This window comes from Heterodontus francisci, chromosome 11, assembly GCF_036365525.1.
Source record: "Heterodontus francisci isolate sHetFra1 chromosome 11, sHetFra1.hap1, whole genome shotgun sequence".
Taxonomy (NCBI): Eukaryota; Metazoa; Chordata; class Chondrichthyes; order Heterodontiformes; family Heterodontidae; genus Heterodontus; species Heterodontus francisci.
This window is the reverse complement of record NC_090381.1, coordinates 63,165,170-63,180,593: the sequence shown is the minus strand read 5'-3', so window position 1 is coordinate 63,180,593 and position 15,424 is coordinate 63,165,170. Positions and strand designations below refer to the sequence as shown.

General features: G+C 39.9%; 1 protein-coding gene across 6 annotated transcripts in view; it reads right to left on the bottom strand.

Annotated features, from left to right (window-relative positions):
- The window catches only part of veph1 (ventricular zone expressed PH domain-containing 1), a 261,339-nt gene that overhangs the window by 111,930 nt on the left and 133,985 nt on the right, over positions 1–15,424 (bottom strand). For 5 of the 6 annotated variants that reach the window (XM_068042199.1, XM_068042200.1, XM_068042201.1 and 2 more), the window contains one exon: positions 10,181–10,401. The exons of the other annotated variant lie outside the window; for it this stretch is intronic. In XM_068042199.1, coding sequence (XP_067898300.1) covers positions 10,181–10,401 — 221 coding nt within the window. The remainder of the gene's footprint in view (positions 1–10,180; positions 10,402–15,424) is intronic. 6 annotated transcript variants of the gene reach the window in all.

Here is a 15,424-nt window from a genome sequence, read left to right as displayed (position 1 = left end):
TTTCCAATTCTCTGCCTACAGGTGTGGTGCCGGAGGACTGGAGAACAGCTAACGTTGTACCATTGTTTAAAAAGGGAGAAAGGGATAGACTGAGTAATTACAGGTCAGTCAGCCTAACCTCGGTGGTGAGTAAATTGTTGGAAAAATTCTGAGGGACATGATATATATTCATTTATAAATACTTGGATTAATCAGGACAGTCAGCAAGGATTTGTTGAGCAGGTCTGGCTGACGAACATGATTGAATTTTTTGAGGAGATAACAAGGAGGGTTGATGAGGGTAGTGCATTTGATATAATCTGTATGGATTTTAGCAAGGCTTTTGATAAGGTCCAACATGGCAGTCTGGTCACAGAAGCAAAAGCCCATGGGATCCAAGGCAAAGTGGCAAGTTGGATCCAAAATGCGCTCAGAGGCAGCCAGCAAAGGGTAATTGTCGATAGGTGTTTTTGTGACTGGAAGGTTGATTCCAATGGGGTTCTGCAGGGCTCAGTACTCGGTTCCTTTCTTTTTGTGGTATGTATTGTTATGAAAGTTCTTCCACTTTTCAAAATAAAAGCAAAATACTGCAGATGCTGGAAATCTGAAATAAAAACAAGAAATGCTAGAAATATTCAGCAGGTCTGGCAGCATCTGTGGAGAGAGAAGCAGAGTTAACATTTCAGGTCAGTGACCCTTCTTCAGAACTGACAAATATTAGAAATGTAAAAGATTTTAAGTAAGTAAAGTGGAGGGTGGGGCAAGAGATAACAAAAGAGAAGGTGTTGATAGGACAAGGTCACAGAGAATAACTGACCAGAAGGTCATGGAACAAAGGCAAACGGTATGTTGATGGTGTGCTGAAAGACAAAGCAATAGTACAGAGAGGGTGTGAATAGACTGTAAAGCACAAAGCACACCAAGCAAAAACATTTTTAAAAATTTTAACAACAGTAACAGTGGGTAGGCACAGTAGAAATAAACCATTTGAAAAAAAATATGTTTTAAGGACTCGTGTTTAATAAGTGTGGAAATTGATTCATTCGAAAGACTGAAGAGATCCCATACATGCTGGACAACTTTTTAAAAAAAGGTCACTGGAAGAACTTTGTAATTTTGATTAAAAACACACTTACTGGTAGTCACATGTCCAGCTAAGTAAACAGCAGGAGCCTTCTGACTTGGGGAATTGTTTACAGAGAAGTGACATATCAAGATTTATGGTGGTCAAGAGTTGGTTTCATTTTGGATATTGTTTTGAGTCAGTTGGGGGTAAGCCTGCTAAGAGAGAAGCCACCAGCTCATCCTTTTCCACCTCTGAGAAACCCCGAGAATCCAGTGTGAGCTGAAACCCATGATGCAGTGATTCTCCTAGAAAGCCTGCCAGACTAATCCTCAATGTCGCTTGAAAAGAACTGCTCCAAAAAAGATCCCAATGACAGCCGTCTTTGCGTATTTGGACACCAGAATAAAAGACTGGAAACATACTGTATCTTATCATTTCCCTTCAAGAACTAGCAAGTATTTAGCCAATTTTTTTTTTTGTCTTTTTTGAAAAGAGATCTCTGCAGAGAAAATGTCTTCATTTTTTCTTTAACTGGTGTGTGAGTGCGTGCATGTATGTTAGGGTAATTTAGAAGTGAACTTTCATATTTCAACCTATGTGTTAAGCTTTGCATCATTATTTAATAAGTCTTGTTTTATAATAAATTAATAATTTTGTTGTTTACTAAAGAAATCCAGTTCATGGATTTTATTCTGAAACTAAAATCGATGAAGTATATAATTGGTTGTATCGATAACTGGGTAAAACATTTAAATATATGTTATGACCCATGGAGAAGTGGAACTAGCGAAAGACAGTGCACTCCTCTAACCTTGGTCGTAACAATATCAATGATTTGGACTTGAATGTAAGGGGTATGATTAAGAAGTTTGCAGATGATACAAAAATTGACCATGTGGTTGATAATGAAGAAGAAAACTGTAGACTGCAGAAAGATATCAATGGACTAGTCAGGTGGGTGGAACAGTGGCAAATGGAGTTCAATCCAGAAAAGTGTGAGGTATTGCATTTGGGGAAGGCTAACAAGGCAAGGGAATGCACAATAAATGGTAGGATACTGAGAAGTGTAGAGAAACAGAGGGACCTTGGAGTGCATGCCCACAGATCCCTGAGGTGGTTGGACAGGTAGATAAGGTGGTCAAGAAAGAATACAGGGCACTTGCTGAGACATAGATTATAAGAAACAGGAGGTTATGCTAAAGCTAGTTAGGCCACAGCCGGAGTCCTGCGTACAGTTCTGGTTACCATATTATAGGAAAGATGTGATTGCACTAGAGAGGGTACTGAGGAGATTTACGAGGATGTTGCCTGGACTGGAGAATTTTAGTTATGACGAAAGATTGGATAGGCTAGGGTTGTTTTCTTTGGAACAGAGGATGCTGAGGGTAGACCTAATTGAAGTGCATAAAATTATGAGGGGGCTCAATAAAATGGATAGGAAGGCCCTATTTCCATTGGTTGAGTAGTCCATAACCAAAAGGCATAGGTATTGGGTAAGAGGTAGGAGGGCTAGAGAAGATTCCAGTGGAAATGTTTTCACCCATAGGGCAGTGGGGATCTGGAACTCACTGCCTGAAAGGGTGGTAGAGGCAGAAACCCTTATAACAATTAAGAAGTACTTGATTTACATTTGAAGTGCCCTAACCTACAAGTTTACGGACCAAGAGCTGGAAAGTGGGATTAGGCTGGATGATGCAGAAACGATGGCTGAATGGCCTCCTTCCGTGCTGTAAATTTCTATTATTCTATGATTCTACCTCATTACAGTCTTGGTCAAAACATGGACAAAAGAGCTGAATTCAAGAGGGTAGGTGAGAGTGATTGCCCTTGACATCAACACAGCATTTAACTGTGTGTAGCATCAAAGAACCCTCGCAAAATTGAAGTCAATGGAAAAACTCATTGATTGGAGTCATACCCAACACAAAGGAAGACAGTTTGGCTGATGGAGGACAATCAAGTCAGTCCCAGGCCATCACTGCAGGAGTTCCTCAACCATCTTAAGCTGCTTCATCAATGAACTGCCCCCCATCATAAGGTCAAAAGTGGGGCTGTTCGCTGATGATTGCACAATGTTCAGCACCATTCGAGACGCCTCAGATACTGAAACAGCCCGTGCTCGCACGCAGCAGGACCTGGACAACATCCAGGCTTGGGCTGATGTGGCAAATAACATTCGCACCACACAAGTGCCAGGCAATGACCATCTCCAACAAGAGGGAATCTAACCATCTTCTCTTGAAATTTAACGATATTACAATTGCCGAATCCCCCATCATCATCAACATCCTGGGGGTAATCATTGACCAGAAACTTAACTGGACTAGCCATATAAATACTGTGGGAACATGAGCAGGTCAGAGGCTGGGAATTTTACGGGAAGTAACTCACCTCATGACTCCCCAAAAGGCTTTCCATCATCTTCAAGACACAAGTCAGGAGTGTGATGGAATACTCTCCACTTGCCTGGATGAGTGCAGCTCCAACAACACTCAAGTAGCTCGACACCATCCAGGACAAAGCAACTCACTTCATCAGCATGCCATCCACCACCTTAAATATTCGCTCCCTTCACCATTGACACACAGTGGCAGCAGTGTGTTACCATCCACAAGATGCACTGCAGCAACTCGCCAAGACTCCATTGACAGCATCTTCCAAACCTGCAACCTCTACCACATAGAAGGACAAGGACAGCAGACAAATGGGAATACCAGCACCTGCAAGTTCCCCTCCAAGCCACATACCATCCTGACTTGGAACTATATCGCCATTCCTACACTGTTCCTGGGTCAAAATCCTGGAACTCCCTTCCTAACAGCAGTGTGGGTGTATCTATACCACATGGACTGCAGCGGTTCAAGAAGGCAGCTCACCACCACCTTCTCAAGGGCAATTAGGGATGGACAATAAATGCTGGCTTTACCAGTGATGCTCACATCCCATGCAAAAATTTAAAAAAAATTAGGATGGGCAATGTATGCTATCCTTGCCAGCGATGCTCATATCCCATGAACAAATAAAAAATGTCTTTATATGCAGCTGTAGTTGTATATTCTTTTCAAGGTCAGCAGCTTTCTGCAGTGTCAGGAACCATTGCAACAAATTGAGCAACTTTAGAATGCAGGTGGACTTTTTTTCAATAACTTCTATTATGGAGTGGTTGAGGAGGAATGGACACTGTGTTACAATTCCATAAGGCAACAAATTCAACAGTATTTTGAAACAAGCAATCGTTATAATTACCAATGTATTATTCTCAAGACAGTGATGAGAGAATACTTCAAAGAGAAAATACCAGTTTTGCCTTTCCTCTTTCAGTAAAAACTTTCAGCTTTGAACTCCAGTAAACTATCGTATAATCAACCCCATATCCTATCTAAATCTCATTGAATATTGGATCAAGAAAGTTTCTAAATTATTGAACGTTAATTATCTGGAACAAATATCAATTTGCAAAAGAAAAAGTCTCAACTGGAATTAGTTGATTATATGGTAGTAAACATTGGTTTATCACTGAATGGTAACTTTTACGATATGATCCATCTTTCTACAACTCACTGAATTAATTTTACTCTTTTTTTTAAAGTGGCACGAAACCTTACAAACAGGAATTGATCATTAAGTTGTTCAGAATTTGAACAGTCTCCAGAACAAGCTGCCAAGTTCACAATAATAACGAAAATGGTCTTTGGCCATATTCAGAGATTCTTATCAAAACAAAGCACTTAGAACAGTATTCTCCAAACAGCCAAACAGAAATATTCATTCATTTCATTTAGCTTTTACACAGTTGGTGCAATTAATTTCAGCCTGTTGGCTAATTGAAACACTGTAGAATTGTACAAAGCATGACTTGCTGCGACATCATTTTATTTTTTTGATGTTTAACATTGGATGAGCAAAATTCGTCCATAATTACAGCTTGTTTGCTTCTCTACAATGGACAGATAACACTTAGATCATATTTGCATTCTCTGAACAAAGCACTGAAAATGTTTCCAATACACTAATCAAAAACAATGCTTCAATTTCACTTAGCTTGTATTTAGTTGCTTAAAAACCAGCAAACCAATAATCAGTACACTTGTCTTACTACTATGGATCAAAAGAAAATCATATGTGATATATGTTAACCAGCCCATTAAACCAATCAATCTATGAGACATTCCTAACACTTCTGGACCTTGAAAATTACTATGTATACAATACCATAGACAAAAGGCCAACTGTTTCTTGATCCTTTGAGATACCAATCAAAGATCTGAACAAAAGCCTGTAGAACATTCAGAAATTGTATAAATAGGGCCTGAAAGTTCCGGATAAACAAGCATGTCACGGCATAAGAGTTATGAGGTCCAATTTACAAGTGATTTTTTTTTTAAGCATCCCCACCAGGAGTGAGTCATCCATCTGTTAAATACAAAAGCTTCTTTTTTAAAACAAGAACAATATAGAAGTTTTTTTTAAATGAGACTTCCTATTGGTGTAGAATAGAATGAAGGTGTAATGCTACATTCAACAGTCGTGTGCGTCATTACTCTGCTGACCTGAATATTTGTCAATTCACACACTGAGACATGTAGCTGACACTTAAAAGAAAGTTATGCTCCAAACTGAAGTTTTTATTTAAATACAGAAGGTGGTATATTTTAGGAATACCTAAGAACAACATTTTTTGCTGGACAGTTTGTTTTATTGTATTAGATGTTAAATGCAAATATGGCATCAGTACTATAAATTTCAATTATTTGATGACATGGAGCTGTGAAATTCAATGGCAGATTTTGCAAAATGATTTCACCTCAGTTATAATTCTGTATGTTACATATCAAAATATGAAATATTTCGACTGAAACCTTATAGTTTCATACCGCTAGTGATGCTCAATACCTCCACCTCCAATCAGGATTCTCTTTCTTTTTACTCTCTGGAAGGAGTATGAGCAATGTTAATAAGGTTATCACTTGAATATTACTTATTAGATAACTACAGCCACTGTTATAGTAAAATGATCAACCAAATGGAAATAGTTCGAAATCATGCTTAAGCTCTCAGGTTCCTCTTTATCCATGCAAAGTCCTACTGGGATTTTTTCCATTTAAAATCGGAACATTCCCATCCATCTGGGAATCTTAGCATTATTAATGGCAAATAAAGTAGCAGAGAATCATGTGAATATATTTTCCGCTAAGAAATAGATCATAATTTAAGTGGGCTTTATTGTGCCATGCAACTAGATTTTATCATATACCTTTATGAATTAATAATGATACAAAAGCAGCAAAATTTGGTTTTTATTTTATGCTCTATCAGTATTTCTTTCTTGTTGGAAACCTCGGGGTAGATTTTCAACTTGCTGCCTGGGAATAAAACTGGTGTTGTGATTGGCCTCCATGATACAAGTCATCTGATTTATATTTCCATTGATTTCAGAAGGCAAATTGAAAATCTATCGCATAGTCTTTTTTTGGGGAAACAGAATTCCACCATTGCTGCTTTAGCACATTAGAATCATAGAGTTATACAGCACAAAAACCGGCCCATCGTATCCATGCTAGCTATCAAGCACCTATCTACTCTAATCCCATTTTCCAGCACTTGGCCCGTAGTCTTGTATGCTATGGCGTTTCAAGTGCTCATCTAAATACTTCTGAAATGTTGAGGGTTCCTACCTCTACCGCCCCTTCAGGCAGCGTGTTCCAGATTCCAACCACCCTCTGGGTGAAAAAAAATTTCCTCAAATCTACACGAAACCTCCTGTCCCTTTTACCTTAAATCTATGCCCCCTGGTTATCGACCCCTCTGCTAAGGGAAAAAGTTTCTTCCTATCTACCTTATCTATGCCCCTCATAATTTTGTATACCTCAATCAAGTTCCCATTCAGCCTTCTCTACTCTAAGGAAAACAATCCTAGCCTACCCAGTTTCTCTTCATACCTGAAATGTTCCAGCCCATAACTACCTTAAATCTCAGAGTTATGGTCACTATCCCCAAAATGCTCCCCCATTGACACTTCTATCACTTGTCTGGCTTCATTCCCTAGGATTAGGTCCAGTACCCCCCTTCTCTTGTAGGACTTTCTATGTGCTGGCTCAAAAAACTCTCCTGGATGCACTTTAAGAATTCCGCCCCCTTTAAGCCTTTTGCACTAAGAAAAAATATTTTCTATTTTACCTAAAATTACATGGAATATGCAACAAAAGCAACAACTTACATTTATAAAGCACCTTTAATGAAATAAAACATCCCAAGATGCACTACAGCAGCATTATAAAACAAAGTATGATGCCGAGCCACAAAAGGAGATATTAGGTCAGATAATCAAAAGTTTGGTCAAAGAGGTAGGTTTTAAGGAGTGTCTTAAAGGAGGAAAGCGAGGTGAAGTAGTGTCGGAAGGGTATTCTAGAGTTTGGGGCCTAGGCAACTGAAGGCGCTGCCACCAATGGTGGAGAGATTAAAACCAGCGATGCACAAAAGGCCAGAATTAGAGGAATGCAGATATCTTGGAGGGTTGTGGGGCTGAAGGAGATTGCAGAAATAGGGAGGGGCGAGGCTATGGAGGAATTTGAAAACAGGGATTGAGAATTTTAAAATCAAGACATTGCTTGGGAGCCAATGTACATCAGCGAGCATAGGGGTGATGGGGCCTTGGTGCAAGTTGACACATATACAGCACAGGTCATTCAGCCCAACCAGTCCATGCCGGCCTTTATACTTCACTCATGCCTCCTCCCATCCTTCTCCCTCATATGCTTATCTAACTTCCTCTTAAATGCATCTATGCCATTCACCTCAACTACCCCATAAGGTAGCGAGTTCCACATTCTCACCACTCTCTAGGTAAGAAACTTCTTCTGAATTCCCTATTTGATTTCTAGGTGACTGTCTTATATGGATGGCATCTAGCTTTGTTCTTCCCCTCAAGTGGAAACACTCTCTTGGGGCTGGTTTCCATAGAGGCCTCGACGTCGGGATCCATGGCAGGGGTGACATGAAGATGGCCCTGGATAAGGCCTGCCACGGACCTCGACGTCGGCAGGACCCGTTCCAATATTGGCAGTGGTGGCAAGGCCTCATGGCGGACCCCCCCGCTGCTCAGTGACAGGACCACCATTTAAATATTTCAATAAATTAAATTACCTGAATTAATGAGTCTCCCATCGCCTTCTGAAGTCTCACCACGATCTTCACCCCAACGGCCGGCACTGCCGCGCCTTTGGATCCCCATCCGGGGAAACGAGGCACAACACTGGTGAGGAAGGGGGAGGAGGTAAGTTTCTCTGTGCGGGAGGGGGATGTCCTGGGTGTAGGGAATGGGGGGGAAGTGTTATAGTTTAAAGTTTGTGCAGTTTTGGGGGGAAAAGTCATATTGTGAACGTAAATGTTTTAGAGGGAAGGACAAATAATTAATTTAATTAATATTGGGGGGTGGGAGAGGGGCAAAAGAAATGTATTTATTTATTTTTATTCAATTTCACTTTAAATATTTAAATGTCCTGGTAGGGCTGACAGTCCTTTAAAAATGGCGTCAGCGCCTGTGCACAGGCAGCTGATGCCATTGCTGGGGACTGCCAGCTCGCCCCCTCCACATAATCGGGGAGCAATCCATCCCGGCCTTTTAATTGAGCCACCCTGGCTCGTGTGTGGGCCGCCATTTTTTTCACCCACCGCCGATTTCAGGGGCAGGCTTATAGAATTCAGCCCTCCCTATGCAGCCCTCTCTACTCTATGCAAACTTTTCATAATTTTAAAGACCTCCATTAGGTAATTCCTTAGCCTTTTCTTTTCACGAGAAATGAGACCCAGCTAGCTTATCCTTTCCTGATGGGTATAACCTCACAGTATGGTATCATCCTTGTAATTTAATTTAATGAAAAAGTTTGATGAATTATCTTCACTTGAATATCATAGCAAATAACTCACATGGATTTTCTTTTCAATATACTAAAACTGATGGCAGAGTGATTTTCAAATAGAATTCCCACTGATGGAGCTCAAATAATGCAACAGATCCTCAACAGCGAACCCAAATTGTATTGTTTTTGCCTTCTGAACCTTAGAATGAAATTATTGTCCTACAATCACCCTCATGTGGCTGCGCTTTTGTTGTCCATCCAATAAACACCAATGGCTAGGATATTTCCTACAGTTGATACATGATCAAATATTAATAACTGAAATAATCACTGCAAATTTTGCTGGCTTATAATCTGCAGTAACTACAAGAATCTGTATATAACAAAATCAAAATACATTCATTTTGAAGAATAACTTGTGCCATAATTTGCTGGGGCAGGGCATCTAACAGCATGTCATTCATTAGTCCTGCCCTTGCACAACTAGATTTCAACATTTTTTGCATGGCAAGTTGCTGAAAGTACAAGCTGATGATGATGCTGTGAGGGAAACAGCACCTGGGACCCGAGTGAACAGGGCAAGGAACTGTGCATCTTTTTAACGAATCAGATAGAAGGATTCTCAATTAAACCACACAAAGACTGTGAAGGAATGTGAAATAAAGTTGGTGAATTTCATGAAAAACAGCTACAGAAGGAGAAATAAGGAGAGGGAAAGATTGGATTAAGAGAGAGAAAAGAGACTAAGAAAAGTGTTTTTAACAAATTTTAAATTAAATCCATCAACAATTAAAAGCTGAAGGAATGAGACTCCATATTTGTAAAAGTTAGTTTTCAGCGCCAGCTGGCTTGACTGGCTGTAATTAACACATTACATCGTTAAAAGGATACTTAGACTGAAATGGACAAGAGGCACCTTTCCGTGGCAAGTTTAGTTCCTATCTACCTTGCAAATACAGCAACTTCACGCTGTTCAATACCTTTCAATGACAAGGCAGACTTTGAAATGACATTTTTGTGAAGCTAACGGTGGAGGGTCGTAGCTTGGACCAGATTTGGATTTCTGCATATAACCGCACATCTATTCCTCGCCTGAAGTTGCTGTACTATTTGCACATCAAAAACGCTGAGTGCCATTCGGAAATGGCAACTAAAGTAGCAGAGAATCCAGCAAATTATGGCTCATTTTTATACAAACTTATTCTTGAAAAGTACACCTAGAAAAAACAGATACACACACACACAGACACATATTATTTGTGGGATTATAATTTACCTCACTGTTGCAGTAATGTCTTTCTCAAGATGTTTGACAAGAAGTTTGGCAATTGCAGTGAAGCTGTTACTCATGCAATATATGTCTTTGCTCTGAGCTCCTAGAATGGTGCCAAATGTGTCAGTGATGTTTTTAATCTCTAGTAGCAGGATATGATGAAAACAGTGCTCCATATTTGCCAGCTGGGTCACCAGGTAAACCAAGCAGCTCCTTGCCTTTTCCTAAGGAAAATCATATATATGATTTATCATTGGAACAGCTAGCTTACAGCTTTTACAACCAAATAAGCATTATCAAAAATCAAATAAAGAAAACAGTGAGGGTCTGGTTAATATTTTCTGGAATTCCATATATAGTTTACTGCAGAGGAATGGAGATAGATATATGTAAACCTCCCAGCTCCAGATTCAATTCATGGTTGATGCTGAGTTAATCTACCTCAGCGAGGGCACCACAATTGGCCTCAACAATACATGGTTAAGGAGAAGAATAAGGAATCAACTAGGGTTGATTACTACACAAATACCTTGAAAAATGTAATGATATTCAGCAGGACCTAGATAAATTGAAAAAAGGACAAAGGAACGTCAGATTGAATTTAACATGGTTACATTCAAGATAACACACAACAGTATTGGAATAATAATATAGGTGTACATAATAGATGAATGCTTTCAGAAAGTTAAATGAAGGAAAGATTTTTGTATCAATACTTAATGCATATGAAGCAGCTGTTAAGAAAGCCTTTTGCATCTCAAGGAAATTGAATACAATTTGAAATAGACTAATTTAGAGTGTGGGGTCGCTAGAGCACGTGGTTCGTTAAATTACCGGAGGTTGTTAGATCACAAGAGGTTGTTAGATCACAGGGGTTTGTTAGATCGCAGGGGGTTCTGAAGATTGTGGGGAGGGAGGCAGATTGCAGCAGCAGGTTTGCTTGAGGGGTGGGGAGAGCAGGAGTGGTCTCCCTGGACCATAAACAGTGCTCTAAAAAGCACTTGTCTGTTACAGCCTGCAGCAGCCACCTCCCTTTCCTGAGTGCTTGGAAATTGGACCCATAGCCTTTAAGTGCAAATGGACGGGGCCTTATTTAAATATTATAACTTACAGACTCACCTTTCCTGAGTGGGTTGCTTGGATGCCTCCAAATCCGCTGCATTTTAGCCAGACGTAGGTCGTTCACAGCAGATTTGGGGTGCGTTTCACATATTTACCAATGTAATACCCACCCCATCTCCCAATGCTCTCCCACCCATCTTAGAGGGGTTTAAAGTTACCCCCATTGTTTCCACAGATTAGTTTTGAACTTACCCCCTTCTAGCACAGGTCTACTGTTCTGAACAAGGTGAAATAGCTATTCATGGTCTGCATTATCTAGTCCCTTTTGAATCTTAAAAACAGCAATTACATTACCTCCCAACCTCCATTTTTCCAATGAGGACTTTTCAAGGGGACACAGATGGGTTATAGGAAGGGTTATGGGGAAAGACAATTATTATTCAGGGACTTGAAGGGCTAAGATTTTAGGACAGATTGACTGAAGTCCAGTTGTTCTCCTTACAGAAGATTAACAGGAACAGTCTTTATAATATTGAAAGGAATGATTAATGCAGGCACAACTTGAGTTGTGGCTGGAGGTATAGAGGACATGAATACAAAATTTGGTCAACCTTGAGAGTAGCAAATATGTTATCAAGGTAATTAATGTTAAATCTATCTATTATAAAAAGAATTGGACCAAAATCTGGTTATGAAACTGATTATCAACATATTTATCCCGACAATCAATTGAACCCAACATGGAACTATGCAACTTGTTCCTGTTAAACTCAACTAATCACGATTTTAAAATAATCAACTGATATTGTGCATTTTTCCCCACTGGATCACTAGTAATATAGCCCTGGGCACTTCCCTCAGATGTATGGACTAGTTGCTGATGAAAGGTCATTAAATAAGTGTAAGGCATACATTTGTGTTCAATAAAAATAGCATGCAGTTGAAATCCTCAGTAGGCGATTAATAAAATTCTGGGAGCAGTTAAGCCGTCATTTTAATTGTATCATTATTCTATCTGGTTATACCCGCAATTCCCAGCATGACTAACTTTCTGATTAAAGTCCAATGACCTGAAACATGAACTCAGTTTATCTCACCACAGAGGCTGCCTGACCTGCTGTGCGTTGCCAGCATTTTCTGTTTTTATTTCAAATTTCCAGCATCTGCAGTATTTCGCTGTTTTTTGGACTAATTGCTTACTGAGCCATCAGGAGAGCAGACACTAAATTTCTAAGTAGAATCATTGGACTGGAATCATATCTGAAGAAAACAAACATGAGCTTCATGATAAATTTATCAAATACTTAAATGGGAAACAAAATTAAAATAATTTTAAACATGATGTGACTGAATTCTTGCTATAGTATTTGGACAATGCAGGAGTTTTTCTGGTTGTGTTCACCACTTCAACATTAAAATCTTTATTCTGCCAACCACAGATTTCCTCTGCTACACTTTCTGTCTAATATTTAACTAGATCATGCTGGGAATTGCCAGAAGCCTTCCAAGTGGAATAATGATGCAGACAATCAAAATGACAGCTTAAACTGCGACAGATTTTAATTAACCTCCAACTGAAAATTTCAAATACAGAATATTCTTTAAAGGACACAAATGAATGCAATATATTTATTTGGATTAATGCTCAGCTGAAAATACTCAAAAATGTTCGTGAAAAATCAACTTAAAGGCATGTTTTTCAGCTGAAACTATGTTCCAGTAAAATAACTTAGTTTCTGCTTGATGAGAACATAAAACTGAATAATATGCAAGGGGAAAAAATTAAACATTCAAACAAAGCAAAAAAAAAAAATCAACTTCATATGATTTCTTGATAAATCTGCTTTAATAGTGTAACAATGTTTTAATAATTATACATAGACATGGACAACATTGGGGGGGGAGGGCGGGGGGAGACAAGAGGCAGAGATATGTAATACTGCACTCTGTGCATAAACCAACTATCAAGAAATGGATCTGTGTCCAGCTTCATTCTTCACCAATTGGCTTGGATCCATATAACAGACATGGCTGGCAATGGCGAGGTGAAGATAAAAGGGATGCAGAAGAGGCCAGAGTTGGAGGAATGGATAATTTGAGGAGAGGGTGATGCATAAAAGACAGGAGGAGGTTGCTGAGACAGGGAAGGCCATATAAAGTATTTAAACAGAAGGATAAACATTTTAAATTGGAGGCTTGGGGGAACCAAGTCAATATAGGTCAGCAAAGACTGGGGTGATTGTTGAGCAACACCTGGTATAGCATAAGATATAAGCAGCAGCATTTTGATCGAGATGAAATGTAGTGAGGCCGGAAGACTGACAGTTAGGCAGGACAACATCTAAAAATGGCAAGGGTTTCAGTGAAACCAGATGGGCTGAGTCAGGGCTTCAGGCAGATGGTGTTTCAAAGGTGGAAGTAGGTGATCTTTCTGATGGAGACTATGTGGAGTAGGGAGCTCAGCCTGGGATCACATAGGACATCAAGACTGCAAACCATTTGCTTCTGCCTGAGATAATGGTCATGGAAGGGGGTGGCAGAGTGGCGAGAGTAAAGAGTTTGTGGTGGAGGTTGAAGATGATGGCTTCAGTCTTCCCAATGTTTAACTGCATAACATTTCAGCTTATCTAAGATTGGATATTAGACAAACAGTCGAACAACACAGACAGTGGATAGGTCAAGCAAGGTCATGAAGAGGGAGAGCTGGTTATCGGTGTACATGTAAAAGCTGACCCCATGTCTTTGGATGATATTAGGAAGGGATAGCATGTAATTGAGGAAGAAGTGTGGACCAAGGACAGTGTGTGGGTGGAAAGAGAAGCCATTGCTCAAGATAATCTGGCCATGATTAGATAGATAAGAGGGGGCAAGCTCACTGAGCCGGAAAATGGAAGAATGGTGTTAGAGGAGGTAGGTGCGGCCGACCATGCCAAAGACTGCAAGGAGGAGGGACAATGCAGTCTGACCACAGCCACAGCGGGTAGCACTTGTCACTTTGATAAGGACTGGAACAAAAACTTGACTGGAGAGATTCAAGCATGGAGTTGTAGGAAAGATGGGCAACTAGCTTTGGGTGGCGCCAGCATGTTCAAGATGAAATCTTGCAACTTTGGAGATGAAAAGGCTGTTAGAGATAGAGCAATAGTTTACAAGGGTAGAGGGTTTGAAAGAGAATTTTTTGAGAGGGGCATGATGATAGCAGTTTTGAAAGCAAAAGAGGAAGTACTCGAAAGGGCACCATTTACAGTGTCAGCCAGGATACACACCAGGAAGGAAAGTTGGGTGGTTAGCGGTTTAGTGGGAATGAGGCTAAGGGAGCGGAACGAGTTTTTCAAGGACAAAATGAGCTCAAAAAGAGACTGAGGGGAGACAGGAGAGAAATGAGGGTTTAGGACAAGGGTGAATCTGGAGGGAAGCTTCGCTTGGTGGGTACATGAACCCACATGCTCAAAATAACTGAAGCCTTAATCCAGTCCCTTAACCCACTTGGCACAGGTCCCAAAATTGCAAAAAATATGTAGCACGAAGTAGCACATGGATCAATACAACAACAACAACTTATATTTATATAGCACTTTTAACATAATAAAATGTCCCAAGAGGCTTCACAGGAACATTATAAAACAAAAAAGACACGGAATCACACAAGGAGATATTCAGTCTGATAACTAAAAGCTTGGTCAAAATGGTAGGATTTAAGGAGTGTCTTAAAGGAGGAAAGTGAGGTAGAGAGGTAAAGGAATGTAGGGAGAGCATTTCAGAGCTCAGAGCTTCGAGCTTAGGCAATTGAAGGTGCACGCACAAATGGTGGAGTGATTAAAATCAGAGATGCTCAAGAGGCCAGAATTAGAGGAGCATAGTTTTCATTGAAAAATGTAAAACTTTTCCCAACAGAATTGAGTAATTTTTTAAAGGATTAATTTATCCTGCAACTTTAGAATTGCTGAAGAATTTCTGCTATGCATCGATGCTATAATCACACTGCAACTCCAAGTTAAGGTCCAAACTGACTCAGGAGATAGGTTTAGTGAGAAGTTTTGGAGGAACTAGTTTTCCAGTTCTTGGGTGTCATGTCACATTGAAGCCTAACTTCATTGCAGCATCAAATTAGATTTCAAAATGCTCAGCTGGTCCCTTGGACTCTATCCTTTAAACCGATCTGCAGTTGATTTAAATGTTGACAGC